The following is a 13,608-nucleotide window of genomic DNA, read 5'->3' as shown; positions in this document are numbered from 1 at the left end:
ACGTGGGGCGCGCAACTAGAACCCCCCGACATTCGACCGGTCACCTACACAGGGGACCCAATCCCGATGGTAGGGTTCAAGAAGCTGAAGTTCCAGTTCAAAGAGCGGAGTGCCCTCTGCAAGCTGTACGTCGCGGAGAAGGGACCGTCAGTCCTGGGCTGGATGGACCAAGGAGAGTTAGGCGTACAGCTGAACCCAGGAGGGGACACCCAGGTGATGGTGACTCTGGACGGAGAGGAGTCGACGGCAGAAAAATGGCGGAGCGGACACCCGAAGGTTTTCGGCGGGAAGATTGGGAAACTAGAGAAGTTCTCCCACAAAATCGTCCTTAAAGAAAACGCCCGGCCGGTAGCGCACAAAGTACGGAACATCCCGATTGCGGTGAGAGAGGCGGTGCAACAGGAACTCCGCCGGCTGGAAGAAGGGGGAATCATCGAGCCCATCGACAGTGCGGAGTGGTTGGCGCCTCTGGTGGTGGCCATGAAACCGTCAGGCAAGGTGCGCCTCTGTGTGGACCTCAGAGAGTTGAACAAGTGCATAGTGGTTGAAAAGTTCCCCTTGCCACGCATAGAGGAAATGTTGGCCCGCACGAAAGGCGTAAAATGGTTCTCCACCATTGACTTGCAATCGGCATACCACCAGGTAGTGCTACATTCGACAAGCAAAAAACTGACGTCGTTCATCACGCCGTTCGGCTGCTACCAATTCTGCCGCATGCCCTTCGGTCTTGCCTCGGCAGCGGCGGTGTTCCAGAAGCTAATAGCCCGCCTATTCAAGGACATTGAGGGAGTGCAATACTTCCAGGATGACATCCTAGTGATGGGGACAGAGCTGGAGGACCATGACAGGAAGCTGTCGGCAGTATTGAAGATCCTGGAGGAGAATGGCCTGACGGCAGAGTGGGAGAAATGTCACTTCGGGATGACGTCAGTCACCTACCTGGGGCACGAGATAGGTGCGCAAGGAATAACACCGAAGAGAGGGAATGTGAAGGCCATCTGCGAAGCACCACCGCCCACCTCCAAGGAAGAAGTACGGTCATTTCTATGGATGGCGGAGTACTATAGCAAGTTCGTCCACCACTTTGCCACAAAAACCCACCACATGAGGCAACTCACGAGGGACAAGACGGCGTTTATCTGGACCGAGGAGACGCAGGAGGAGTTCGACACAGTGAAACGGGAAATCGGTGGAGCGATCCCGCTGCAAGGATACGATCCCCAGGGACGGTCCATATTGATGGCAGACGCGAGTGAAAAAGGGCTTGGAGCGGTGCTCATGCAGGAAAGACCGGAAGGTGGAACGGAGACGATCAGCTTCGCGTCCAGGACGCTGACGGCATCGGAACAAAAGTTCAGTATGATTGAGAAAGAGATGCTGGCAGTGGTGTGGGCTATGGCGAAGTACCATCAGTTCCTGTGGGGCACCAGATTTCAAGTGAAGACGGATCACAAGCCTCTAGTGAAGGTATTGACATCGGACGGCCATGCCAGCGCCACACCTCGGATTGCGAAAATGACACTGAAACTCCTGGAGTACAGGTACGACGTGGAGTATATCCCGGGCTCCAGAAACAAGATAGCGGACTACCTCAGCAGGGCATCTGCGATGGACAGTGCCTCCAATGACAGGGAAGACGACGACGAGATGGTGGCCCTGACTGACGACCCGGAAAAAGCCATCAGCAGGCAGGAATGGAAAAACACGTATGAGGCGGATGACGATATGGGCGACATCAAGGCGTACATTGTACGAGGGTGGCCAGAAAGGAGAAGACAAAGACCAAAAATCAGGCAGTTCTACGAGGTCAGAGAAGAGCTGTCGGTGGGAAACGACGGGGTGTTCGTCTACAGAGGTGACAGGGTGGTACCACCGGAGAACATCGTACCGACCCTGCTAACCATACTACACGAAGGCCACCTGGGAATCGTGAAGACAAAGGCCAGGACAAAACAAACATACTGGTGGCCAGGGATGGACACGCATGTAGAGAGGCACGTGAGAGACTGTGTGCAGTGCCTGGGTGCGGACAAGACACTGAAACCAATGAGACCACCCTTAGGGAAGTTCACGAACCCCAGCAACCCCTGGGAAGAGGTGGCTGTGGACATATTGGGGCCGATACTGGACGACCAGGGGATCCCCAAATACCTCTGTGTATTAGTTGATAAGTACTCGAAATGGCCAGAAGTGCACATCAACGAGATCATGGACACGGATGAGATACTGCGCTTACTCAAAGCGGTGTTCCTCGGGGAAGGCATACCCAGGATCATTATCAGCGACAATGGCCCCCAGTTCATCTCCGACAAGTGGGTCACGTTTGCGAACAGAAATGGCATACTACTTAGACACACCTCGATATACCACCCGACCAGCAATGGACAAGTAGAGAGGTTCAACAGGGTGCTGATGGGCTCCATACAGGCGGCCATCACGAGGGGTAAAGACTGGGAGAAAGAAGTGCAAAGCACGATATGGGCGTACCGTATCACCCCCACCGGTACGGGGTACAGTCCCTTCCAGATCTTACGAGGAAGACAACCCTTCACCAGAGACAATGTGGCGTGGCAGGAGAAGACCATCACCAGCAAATGGTCTCCGGCGGTGGTGCAACACAACCTGGAGAAGGCACAACGCATCTATACGGAACACTACAATCGCCACAAGAGGGTAAAGGAGACGGCGTTGGAAAAGGGGGAGTGGGTCAGAGTGAAGCTGGCAGTCCTAAAGCGGAAGGGAGAAAGCAAGTACTCCCCACCCCTCAGAGTAGAAGAAGTGTACGACCGGGCAGCGTTGCTCAGCGACGGAAACGTGTGGTCTCATGAGCGCATGGCCAAATGCAATAAGATCTTACAATGGCCCCGAGAGGACACAGAAGGGGAAACCCCGACGGAAGGGCCGATAAGAGACACAGACTCGTCCGAAGGAAGCCGCCGAGAGAACATGAGCGGAGAGCAAGAGAGAGAGAGAGACACCCGAGGTGGATGGTCCCTGGGGGAAACCACCCGGGAAGATGGTGAGGTAAAAGAGAGAGAGGGCCAGGGCACTCCGAAAGGTACCGACGGAGGCCCGGTCGCAGAGGGAAGCCGAGAAGGACATTCCACTCCGGTAAGACACACCCGGGGGGGGAGAGCAGTGGGGAGACCATCCAGGTTTAGAGACTTTGAAATGGACTGACCACTTGGTCTGGGACATTGTGTTGTGTGGTATGAAAAGGGGGAGATATGTAGTGTCGCGGTCTAGTTGACGCGCGCACTACGTGAGGACGGCGATGTGCGTAGCGGCCATCACGGACGCTACTGCGCATGCGCGAGCATAGCGCGCGAGGAGAGATGGCGATCGGAGCGTGTTGCCCGGCGCTCTCTCGGGAAAACGAGTTAAAGGAAGAATAAAGGCTTCTACATAATCATAAGTGCCTCCTGAGAGTTATTGGGGAATATCCATTGGTAACCTAAGCACCTAGCATCATTACATTATTGTCTCGATCTCGAAGAGTCTTCCTGTGCACATATGCAAAGCAGGGCGAGGACTATTCCTCACCCTCGAGGCAAGCAAGGAGGCTGGTGACATCAGCCTTGAGGGAGTGGCTGCATAAAGCGGCAGCGCATATATTTCAAATTGGGCGCTAAGGAATTGGCCCAGGGCGCGGTCAGTGGAGTGCCATTCAGGATAATGGGAAGGGGCAGGGCTGGCGCACAGTGCAGGGGGTGGTAACAGTTTCAGCACTCCTTTCGCCTCCGTGAATTAGGCTTCCTAATTGGGTATGGCCGAAGCAACCTTAGGGGAGTGGCTACGCAACTTTGGTAGTTCCTATTTCCGGGACACAGTTGCTGGAAAAAGAAAGGCGCCGCCGCCTGCAGCCGTGGTTTCAAATGAGCGCGCAGCAGGTTGGTTGGTTTACTTTTATCAGATTAGCAACCTTTAGTTCGATACAGAAGGTGTGAAGTAGTAGCAGCTGAAATAAGTGTAAGGTCTTTTTGTGTGCCATTCTTCCTGCCCACCTATCACTCCTCTCTGTCACCGTATCATGCCCCGGGCGCTAATACCCCTTTATCTGCACAAGTGGTCCTCAGTGTCACCGCCTCCATTATCAGGGCCTCCCTTTATGCCTGTTTGTGGGGTACTCTCTGTTGCTTGTTGGGATATTTCAGACCCCCCTCTTTAATCTCGTTGACCATGATCCCACGCCCCTGTGTTCGGTCCAGGGGCAGTAAACGCAGACCCGGACATGTGAACAGACCTGTCGCAGGAATGCGGAGTATTTCTACGATCGACCTCTCCCGGGCAACGGGGCATGTGTTTACCACACTGGTGGTGGGGCGAATTGTGGCGACCTCCTTGAGGCGACCGTGACATAGGCCTCCAGGACGCACTTCTGTCTGGGTCTGTGCTGGTTCGTAAAACACATATGTAAATGAACCCAAAGGGTCTTCTTTCTGCTGCTGTAATTTAAAGCGCCTGCTTTAAATAGGCAAGACAGCAAAGAACTGTGCACTTATTTAAAGTGCATACTTTAAATACACGCAGCAACAAACCGGACACCCTTTCAGTTCATGTACATTTGTGTGTTTTACGAACTTGCGCAGAACATTTCGGCCCTGATGACACATGCTGCCTTTATGGAGGCACTTCCATCACGGAAGTGCTTGCTCTTAAAGGCAGTGTGGTTGAGCTCACATAGTACTTGCCGACCGTTCCTTCTCTTACATGCTGCCACTTTCAGAGCCGCAGGTAAAGCGCCTTACCCGGAGCGGCAACGCGTGTTTCTGTATTGTTTGTAACTTTTGAACCATTTGAACTAGAAACACATATGTATGTGCTTGTGGCAAATAGATAATTATTATGCGAAAATCGCTGTGGGCACAAAATTGCACAATTCTAGTGCCGCTGATTGTACTAAAACTACATGGTATGCTTCATATTTCAATGCAAATAACGGTGTATGGCAAAGTTCGCACAACCGACCATCACTGCTGTATCGATAACACATCACGGTGCCTTGTTTGAGCATATTCTATTTAACGTTTTCTGGTGAGTAACACTGTTGGGCATTGAGTGGGCCGGGTCCCTCCGGGTCTTAGACCCGGTATCATTTTAGAGCGGACATTGAAACGGGTCCCTGCCGGGCACTATTTTCATGTCCTTAACATGACTGTGAAAAACACTGCAATTTGTGAACAATAAATGTAATAAGTATTCAGGTGACCCATGGCAGTGATTTAGTTCCTGTTTTTATTCCACATCTTTTACTGAATCTTTCACTCCGTTAGAGTTTTAGCTGTTCCCAGGATTTTGCGTTTTGGGATTTTTATTTTGGGCAGCATATTACTCTTGTATAGTGCTTGCTTAGTTAGAATTGAGTGCCTCAAGGTGCTTGACTTTCGGAGCTCCTCTGCTGAATACCTAGCTAGTGAAAGCTCTCCTGGGTTTTCGCGGGCCTGGCCTTTGCTTAAAACTTGGAGTCTGCTGCACTGTAGACATTTTAGACTCGGAAGCCACATTCTGAAAGAGTATCACCAAGTTCCAGCATGGTGTGCGTGACAAGATTCAGCCCTGGCGCTCCTGACCCTGAGATGGAAAAAGCTGTTCGAGGTACTGTATTTACAAATGTACAATCTTTAGTCACCTCTGCAGAGAGCTGACCCTGCTGTCAGAATTGGGCCTCCCATACTTACCAGAGAGGAGAAAGTATTTGAAATCAGTCGATAGCGATAAATAACATTAGTGGATAAGAATGTTTTTTGAAAGGCAAAACTACTTATGCTATAAGGCCTAGAATTTTTTTTACTGTGCAGTGAATAAAAAGCAGTTGTCAAGTAAGCATTATTTTCAGCCACGTTTAGCGCATGCAAAAAAATACTTTTTGCAATGAATGCCCTTTTATACGTTGTAATCTGGAAATTGACATTTGTTTACAGTCATTGAAATTCATTCAAGTCATATAATGAGCAGGTAAGGCAATATATTAGATTGTGTTAGAGCAGAATGCCACCATTGCAGCTTAAGGGCAGGCCCTGCCTTACTTAAAGACCGTCCTTAAGATGAGGTAAGACAGGTGCCTTACAGTGTTAACAGATAGCAAAAGGGTACTGCGTTGCATCTGGGAGCTGTAAATGTGACTGTTTTGCTGGTAGGGAGGCGCCAAGGACAAAATGCATTTTGGCTTGCTGTGCCGATAATCCTGGCACGGTTTTAGTATACAACTGCATGAAACATGAATATTGTGTTGTCTAGTGATAAAGTACAAAAGAGTTGTAGGTCTGTCTCCCCTAAAAAATAGTGAAAGATCTCCAGAATTCACTGTGTCCCTGACTGCTGCTTGCTTGAGTCTCTGGTGGTCTATTTGCTGCTTTCTTTAGGCCCCCTCATATAGTAGAACTAGTATTTTTTACCATATGGGGAATTCGTGACATCTCTTTATTAATGTAATGACTGCACTTTCACAATTGCTTTAATAACCTTCCTGCTTTCTCAAATTTGCTTGAAAATGCACCATTTGTCCAATTTAAAAAAAAAAAATCCCCCTATAGGTTGTTCCGGCTCGTTCGCTACGCTCACTCGCTGCGGTGCAGTATGACAATAATTTTACGCCTCACCACTTCCAAATGTCACCAGCCGCCCCTGCCGGCTTCTCAATCCGGTCACCGAAACAAACATTAACATCCTGAAGTGACCTCCACAGAAAGGAAAACACGCAGTGCTTGCTGGTTTTACCAGCTAGAACAGGCTGTTTATTACGAACTGTATGCACATTGCCCGGCAGCACAATGGCGGACAAATTAGAGTCAGGCAATGCATTGCTTTCCTTTCTTCTTGACACTTATGGTCGGCACCTGTTGTAGTTTCGGTTGCCGACTTTCTGGCTTCAGCTTTCGGCATGCAATTGTTATGTTGTTTTTTTGTATGCTTGTAATTGTCATTTCGGTCCCCTCATACTAAGCATTTCAATTTGGTTCTTTCAGTGAAGTCTTAAATCTCCTTTATTTTTGCCCATGAAATCTGATTTGCGTTAATGAATTGCCTGCATGGAAAAGAATTCCACATATTTCATGATGGCCGCCATAATTTCACCCAGTTCTCGAAGAGCCTCTTATGCAATCCCTCTTTTGTGTTGTTACTCATGTCTGTTCTCGTTGGTATGGTATTTCACATGAATGTGCAGCTGTATGTTGGTTTGGTAGCTTCACGTCCCAGTGAGTGCAGGCCTTGGTAACTGATGTGCTGTCTACTTTAGTGCTGACCCATTTTGCTTGAGCAGTTGGTAGCGCTGCAGCTGGTGCTGGTCATGCTCCTCTGTTGTGAGTACCCTGTTCAGTGATCGTGGTGTCCTAGGGCTTGTGGAATGGTACATATCTTTCCCTAGTACCTGCGCTTAGGAATTATTCACTGACATGTCGCCAGGGGTAGTAGTTTTAGAGCAGCAGATCACCTTTGCCCTGCATCCTACTAACCCAATTTGCCCAAAAGACAAGAGGCTTTCACCAAGAAGCAACTGCTGCTAATTAAAAAGCACAGTGCTCACCCTTCTGCTGGGACAGCACCCACCTTGTAATTGTACCCGTGTCTCATCCATGGATTTGGTGGTTTGCCAAGATTGCAGTGTCTGGTGACTCCAGTGCGCAAAAGGAGCACCCCATTGGTTCATAGTTGCCTTACTACTGACAGCAAGAACAAGAGTCAGTGGGGCTAGTTTTTAATCAAAGATGGGAGGAGCAGAAGAGGTGGCTACGTGTGCACTGAAAGATTGATTTTAAACCTCTCACGCATTCTTTGTCATTTTCTCTCCATTAACCCTATCTGAGTTTGCTCCTTCTTTTGTTCCGTTTTTGATAAATTTCATTTATATTACTGCTAGTTCCTCCCTTTTCTCTTTCATCCTCATTATCTACTCCACCTCTGACTGCATTCTAATATGTTTTGTATATCTCCAAATCATGGTATTTGTTTTATCTATTTAGTGGTAACAATATTCTCTCTTGTTTCTCTTTCATTCTTTCCTGATCCTTATAATACCCTGTACCTCCCTTTAACATTTCAATTTTATCTGGCATCCCCCAACTTTTTCATGCATCTGTTTTAAAGAAATCATCACTTTTCCCATTTTACCCATTATACTTTCCCCAATCTTGACTCTCCCATGCCCGTGAAAGCTACCAGAAAGCACTGTATTTAACAAACGTTCGTCTTTTCTAACTTTAACACAGTCCTTAACATAGCACACAATAGGAATGCTTTTGACACTTAAAACCAGTGGTATTTATGTTATCACAGTCCTAACAGTGAAAGCCTGTATCTGCCCAACAGGCCTCATGAAGGTGCATATAAGCCACTGAACCGTTTCCGTGAATCCAACTTCCCTGTAATCTTCTTCTTCGCTGATCCTTGTTATTTCTTCTGGCTTTGCCCCTTGTAGTTGCTTCCTCCTATTTACTTGCACATGCCCGCTTGCTGTCGTTGTTTGCCACCTGACCCTTCCTCCCAGCCTAATGTTGCTTGCCTCCACTCCAACTCTCCACCGTTGTCGATGCTTCCCCCCCATCCCCATTATTGTCTGCAATGCCTACCCAGTTTTACAATTCGGGGTGGCACGAACTAACGCGCTCCAAACAATCTGCGTCTCATGCCAGGCACGTTTGTATGCTTTACTAGAGCTGCCAGTATGCTTGCGACGCTTTCCCACAACCCGTTTTTCAGAAGCGCCAGCCATTACAAACTCTGCAGGCCTTTAGAGCAGTGACAACTTTTTTTAAAATCAATTTGAAAGCGTTGATCGTCAGATTTCCTTCGAATGTACACTCTAGCCTGTGGAAAACCATTGTAAAATGACACCTCTTATTTAGGGGATGTAGCAACCGAACTAACTTTCAGTTTATGACTGGGACTTTTTCGGGGGGAGTGGGTGGCGTTAATCTGCAGAACAAATGAATAGTGACTTTGTTGTTAAAAGCATTTAATGGAGGCATCTGCCTTGAATGCGCTCCAGGATGGGCATTACTTCAAAATGGAAACACTGCGCTCAGCCTTTCATCATCAGGATAAAAAGCCATGTTCAATAATTTACATGCAAAAATTAGAATGCCGTGTCTGTCACTGCTCCTGCCACACAACCAAATTACCTCGAAACAAATCTGTCAGGGGGTGCCAGAGCAGGACATGCACAACTACACACCACATACATAATGGGTAAAAGTCATTGTCATTTACAACGCCAATAGCTCTAACTCAAGCAAAAGCTAGACCAATTGTATTTCCAAAGCTTGTTTTATAAAGCTGGCACTAACTTGTGCTACTTACCAGCATTTTAAGCTGAACGAGAGTACAAAGGATGGACATAGACCAGGCTGGGACACTTGGCACTTTGACTGCTGTTGAGTGAGATTATGGGATGGGTGCTCATGGCAAACATGATATTAAGATTTAAGAATTAAGGGTGGTTCATTGCCCTTCCCGTCCTTACACGCCTTCCTTCTTGCCACAGGTCCATAAATGCAGAACTAACAATTAACAGCGGTTAACGCCCTCTTAAAATAACTAGTAACATTGTTTCAGTACTGATGAAACAGTGCTTACACTGGTACTTGTAAGACACAGTTGTAAAAGTGCACAGGGATAAAAGGAGGGATAATGGACCTTGAAACCACCTCATTGTCTCTGAACTGCCAGTGAACCTTGGCGGGCATGAAAATGACAGATGGCCGTCTCTCGCTCAATAAGACGGGGCTAGCTCCTGCTCGCTGATCAATACCGACCGTCTATATACGGCAACACTGAAATATTAAGCAGCATCGAAAAGGCAGAAGATGCCAAGTCAGGCAGACGCCGGCTGACGGTGGGCAGAGAGTGCCGGTACCGACGGCGGTAAATATTTAAAGAGCCCGCAGACGTTTCCTTTCGAGAAATGGAGCATTAGACAGGATGAGAGAGAGTGCGGCTTAACCCTGTGCGTCCTAGACGTCCTTCGGCTGTAACGCCACGACAGCACACTGCCAGCTCTGCAAGATCTCAAAATACACTCTTGCTTTCATTACACCCTGGTGCATTCAGGGCAGTGAGCACAGGGCTCCTCCTTTTAGAGAGGACATTCACGGCCGTCACTCTGCCTACTACTGAGCTTTAAACAGGGCTAAGCAAAAGTGTAAAAGACCCTCTTTGGTCAGATCTTTTCATTTTGTTTAATAAAAATAATTGTATTTAGCCTCGTCTTTGCCTGCAACCACTTTTTGTACTTTTTCTTCTGAACACTTCCAACCTCTATTATTATTAAGATTTTTTGTTGTTATTGAAATCATTTTGTCTGCCATTTTGTACTTTTATGTTTTGAAAAAAACTTCTATTACATACACCATTTGGATTAAATTGTTCTGCAAATGAACTAAATACAAACACATACATTACATAGCATTTTAAAATTTTCAAGACCGAAATACATTATAATCAGGGACAAGCATAGGCAACCAAAGCACTCTTTGCCTTACGATCATCTCCCTAAAATATCCTTTTTGGGGACCACACTCTTTTGAAAATGATTTCCCAGGGGTGTAACACAGGCCCATGCACTCCCAACGGTCCCAGGGGTTCTAGGTAACCCTGGGCGTAGTTCGCGAAGTAGCACTACGCGAAGCTACGCAAAGTGCACTTCGCACTACGCGAGCTACACGTAGCACTTCGCGAACTGCGTAGTACCCTGTTCGCACTGTGCAAGATGTCGTTTTCAATGATTGCACAGTGCGGACAAGCAACCGGCACTGTGCAATCATTGAAAACGGCATCTTGCACAGTGTGAGCTGTAGTTTTCTGCTGCTCGAGTAGATTATTACTCGAGCAGCAGCTTTCTCAACGCGGACTGGTAGTTTCTCATCGCGAGCGGTCGCGAGCATACGCGACCACTCGCAATGAGAAACATGACCTCCTCGCGTTGAGAATCTCGCCGGGAGGTTTAATTTCCACGCTCGCGATCGCCAACTTGATGTTGCTGATCGCGAAGGAGGAAAAAGTCTCGCCGGGATGTCATTTTGCTTGCTCGCAGTCGCCAACTTGACGTTGAGGATCGCGAGCAAGCAAAAAATGATCGCTGCACTACGCAACACTACGCTACGCGTGTTTGCACTGTGCTACGTGCAATTTGCGTAGTGCGAAGTAGCGCAAACTACGCGAGCGTAGCGTAGTGCTTTGCCCAGGCTTAGTTCTAGGGTCGGCCTCGAGGGGCCCACCCTCCAGATGGCCTCATTTAGCCTAAAACCTATGAATATCTGTGAGATGCAGGAGTCTCAGGGACCTTCATTACATTCGGCACAGAGGCCACATCACTTTGTGTTTTGCCACTGCTATACTAGAAATGCTGTCTGCTACCTCAATTGTATTAAAATGAGTATACAAACTGGCACTTTACCAAAATAAGATGTCGTATTCCCTCAGTCCTGAGCGTAGATCTAAATTTCCCTGTTCTCGTCCGGCTAGACTACATAAGAGATAGTTTCTTAACTGTAACTCCAGTTCTCTCGTACGGGAATTTCCATGATAAGTCATAAGCACTGAATAGTCCTGCCCTACTGCGGGGACCATGGAGCACTTTATCTAATATATTTTCCTAAGTGTAGATGTTGGCCTTTCTTCGGGAAGGCCTACAGAGTCACTTATGAAAGAAAATATTAGGCTGCCTGTAGGAGGAGGCTACAATGGACAAATTCTTCATTTTGTATTGATAAAAAAGGTGTCAGGAGAACTGCCTATGCATACAATTGTATAATGCTTTTGTAAAACAATACAAATATCTTTCACAGACCCTTTTTATAGAAATGAAGGAGGATAGAACAGCATAGCCACATAGGCTGCCGTTATAAAAGCTGAAAATAGACATGGTGCCTTTAAGGCCCTAGGGACCTCCAGTATACTATCATGCTTGCCTAGCGGCAGTTAACTCAGTTATTTTTGAGGTGATGAATGATGATATGTATAAGACTCATGAGTATCTCTGTCTATTTCACCGGGGAGGAGGGAGGGCTGCTTATGACGTATCATGGAAATTCCCCCACGAGAGAACTGGAGTTACAGATAAGAAACTATTCCTACTCTCGTAGAGGGTTTCCATGTATAGTCATAAGCACTGAATAGAATATCAAGCCCATCCCTACTTAAAGCGGTGGAGAAGACAGAGAGTGTAGCCTAGAAGCCCTTTAAGCAGATAGATTTGTAAGGGAGGCCTGCCCTATTGACGACATCCTGATACTATAGAAAGGAGAGATGTCAGCCTGTATTGAATTCTGCGGCTGGATCAACACTCTTGATCCACATCTTAAGTTCACACACACGATCTCTGAAAAGAACATCCCTTTCCTAGATCTGAATATTGGTCTAAACAGGGGTACTCTTACCACATCTCTATACAAAAAACCGACAGATCGGAACAGCCTGTTACTCTACTCCAGCCACCACCCACGGAGTTTGAAAGACAACTTACCTGTCGGACAATTCTTGAGGGTGAGACATAATTGCAGTAATCTGCCTGACTATAGGTCGGAGGCAAAAAAATTGGCTAACCACCTGAGAGCACGTGAATATCCAGAAAAACATATTGCTTTAGTCAATAAGAGAGCACGCAATAACCATCGGGAAGCACTGCTGGTACCTAAAACACAAAACCTTACCGATGTCCTTACCTGTGTTATCTCATTCACTCCCGCTTCCAATGAGATCACTAAATGCATCAAAAAACACTGGAATATCCTTAATACGGGCACAATGAACATTGAGGCTCCCAGGTTCTCGTTTAAACGCACAAAAAACTTGAGGGACACCCTGATTCACACCCGCCCACGTATACAGGGGAATTCCAACCAAAGACTACTATGGAACCTACCACCTGTCAGTGGGCATCACCCTTGTGGCTCTTGTTCTGTGTGCCCCCTTACTACAACACACAAGTCAGTCCAATTCAGCAATAGCTTTAAGTGGGAATTACGTCGCCATACCAACTGTAATACAGCGAACTGCGTGTATCTTATTGTATGCCCCTGCAGACTGCAATATATTGGCATGACAACTCGCCCAATAAAAACACGCATTACGGAACACCGCAGCAACTTTCGCTGCAAAAGAACCAACACGAGAATGTGTATGCATTTCCAAGAAATGGGACACACACCAGACTCATTTACATGGCTTATTCTGGAATCTTTTCCTAACATTACCAAAGATGCGCTATTTGTGAAAGAACAAAGGTGGGTGTACAGATTGGGGTCCCACACCACCGGCCTCAACGAAGCGATTCCATGGTCATCCCAAAAACCACCCTGAGTCACACCCATACTGCTACAATGATCATTAGCGCTATATGACCCCTCCACGCGACCGCGTTAGATCCACTCCTAATGCCACGCCTAGGTGCCCTTCTCTTCTACATACATTACCCTCTCATCGAGAACTACTGACTAGGGCTAAGGGTCAACGCACTCTTCTCTCCCCTGAATTTCAATTTTCAATTTTAATAATAATTTTTTTAATATTAGAATTAACTAAACAAACGGGCTGTTGAACTGCAGTGTCAACCCCTTGAGGCATGAATTGTCCCCAGTAAGACAAAGACAGGAATATTGACCGAATTATCAA

General features: G+C 47.3%; 2 protein-coding genes across 6 annotated transcripts in view; one reads left to right on the top strand and one right to left on the bottom strand.

The window, feature by feature from the left end:
- The window catches only part of TMEM229B (transmembrane protein 229B), a 367,657-nt gene that overhangs the window by 101,206 nt on the left and 252,843 nt on the right, over nt 1-13,608 (bottom strand). The gene's annotated exons all lie outside the window — the stretch shown is intronic.
- The window catches only part of LOC146799567 (uncharacterized), a 338,081-nt gene continuing 328,286 nt past the window's right edge, over nt 3,814-13,608 (top strand). For 2 of the 4 annotated variants that reach the window (XR_014968942.1, XR_014968943.1), the window contains exon 1: nt 3,814-3,890. Coding sequence is in view for 1 of the 4 variants with exons in the window: in XM_085627154.1 (XP_085483280.1) it covers nt 3,876-3,890 (15 nt within the window). In the remaining 3 variants the exon portion in view is untranslated. The remainder of the gene's footprint in view (nt 3,891-13,608) is intronic. The other 2 variants (XR_014968944.1, XM_085627154.1) reach the window with 2 other exon arrangements.

This window comes from Triturus cristatus, chromosome 9 (genome assembly GCF_964204655.1).
Source record: "Triturus cristatus chromosome 9, aTriCri1.1, whole genome shotgun sequence".
Classification (NCBI taxonomy): Eukaryota; Metazoa; Chordata; class Amphibia; order Caudata; family Salamandridae; genus Triturus; species Triturus cristatus.
The sequence above is the reverse complement of the archived record's forward strand: the minus strand, read 5'-3'. Positions and strand labels throughout refer to the sequence as shown.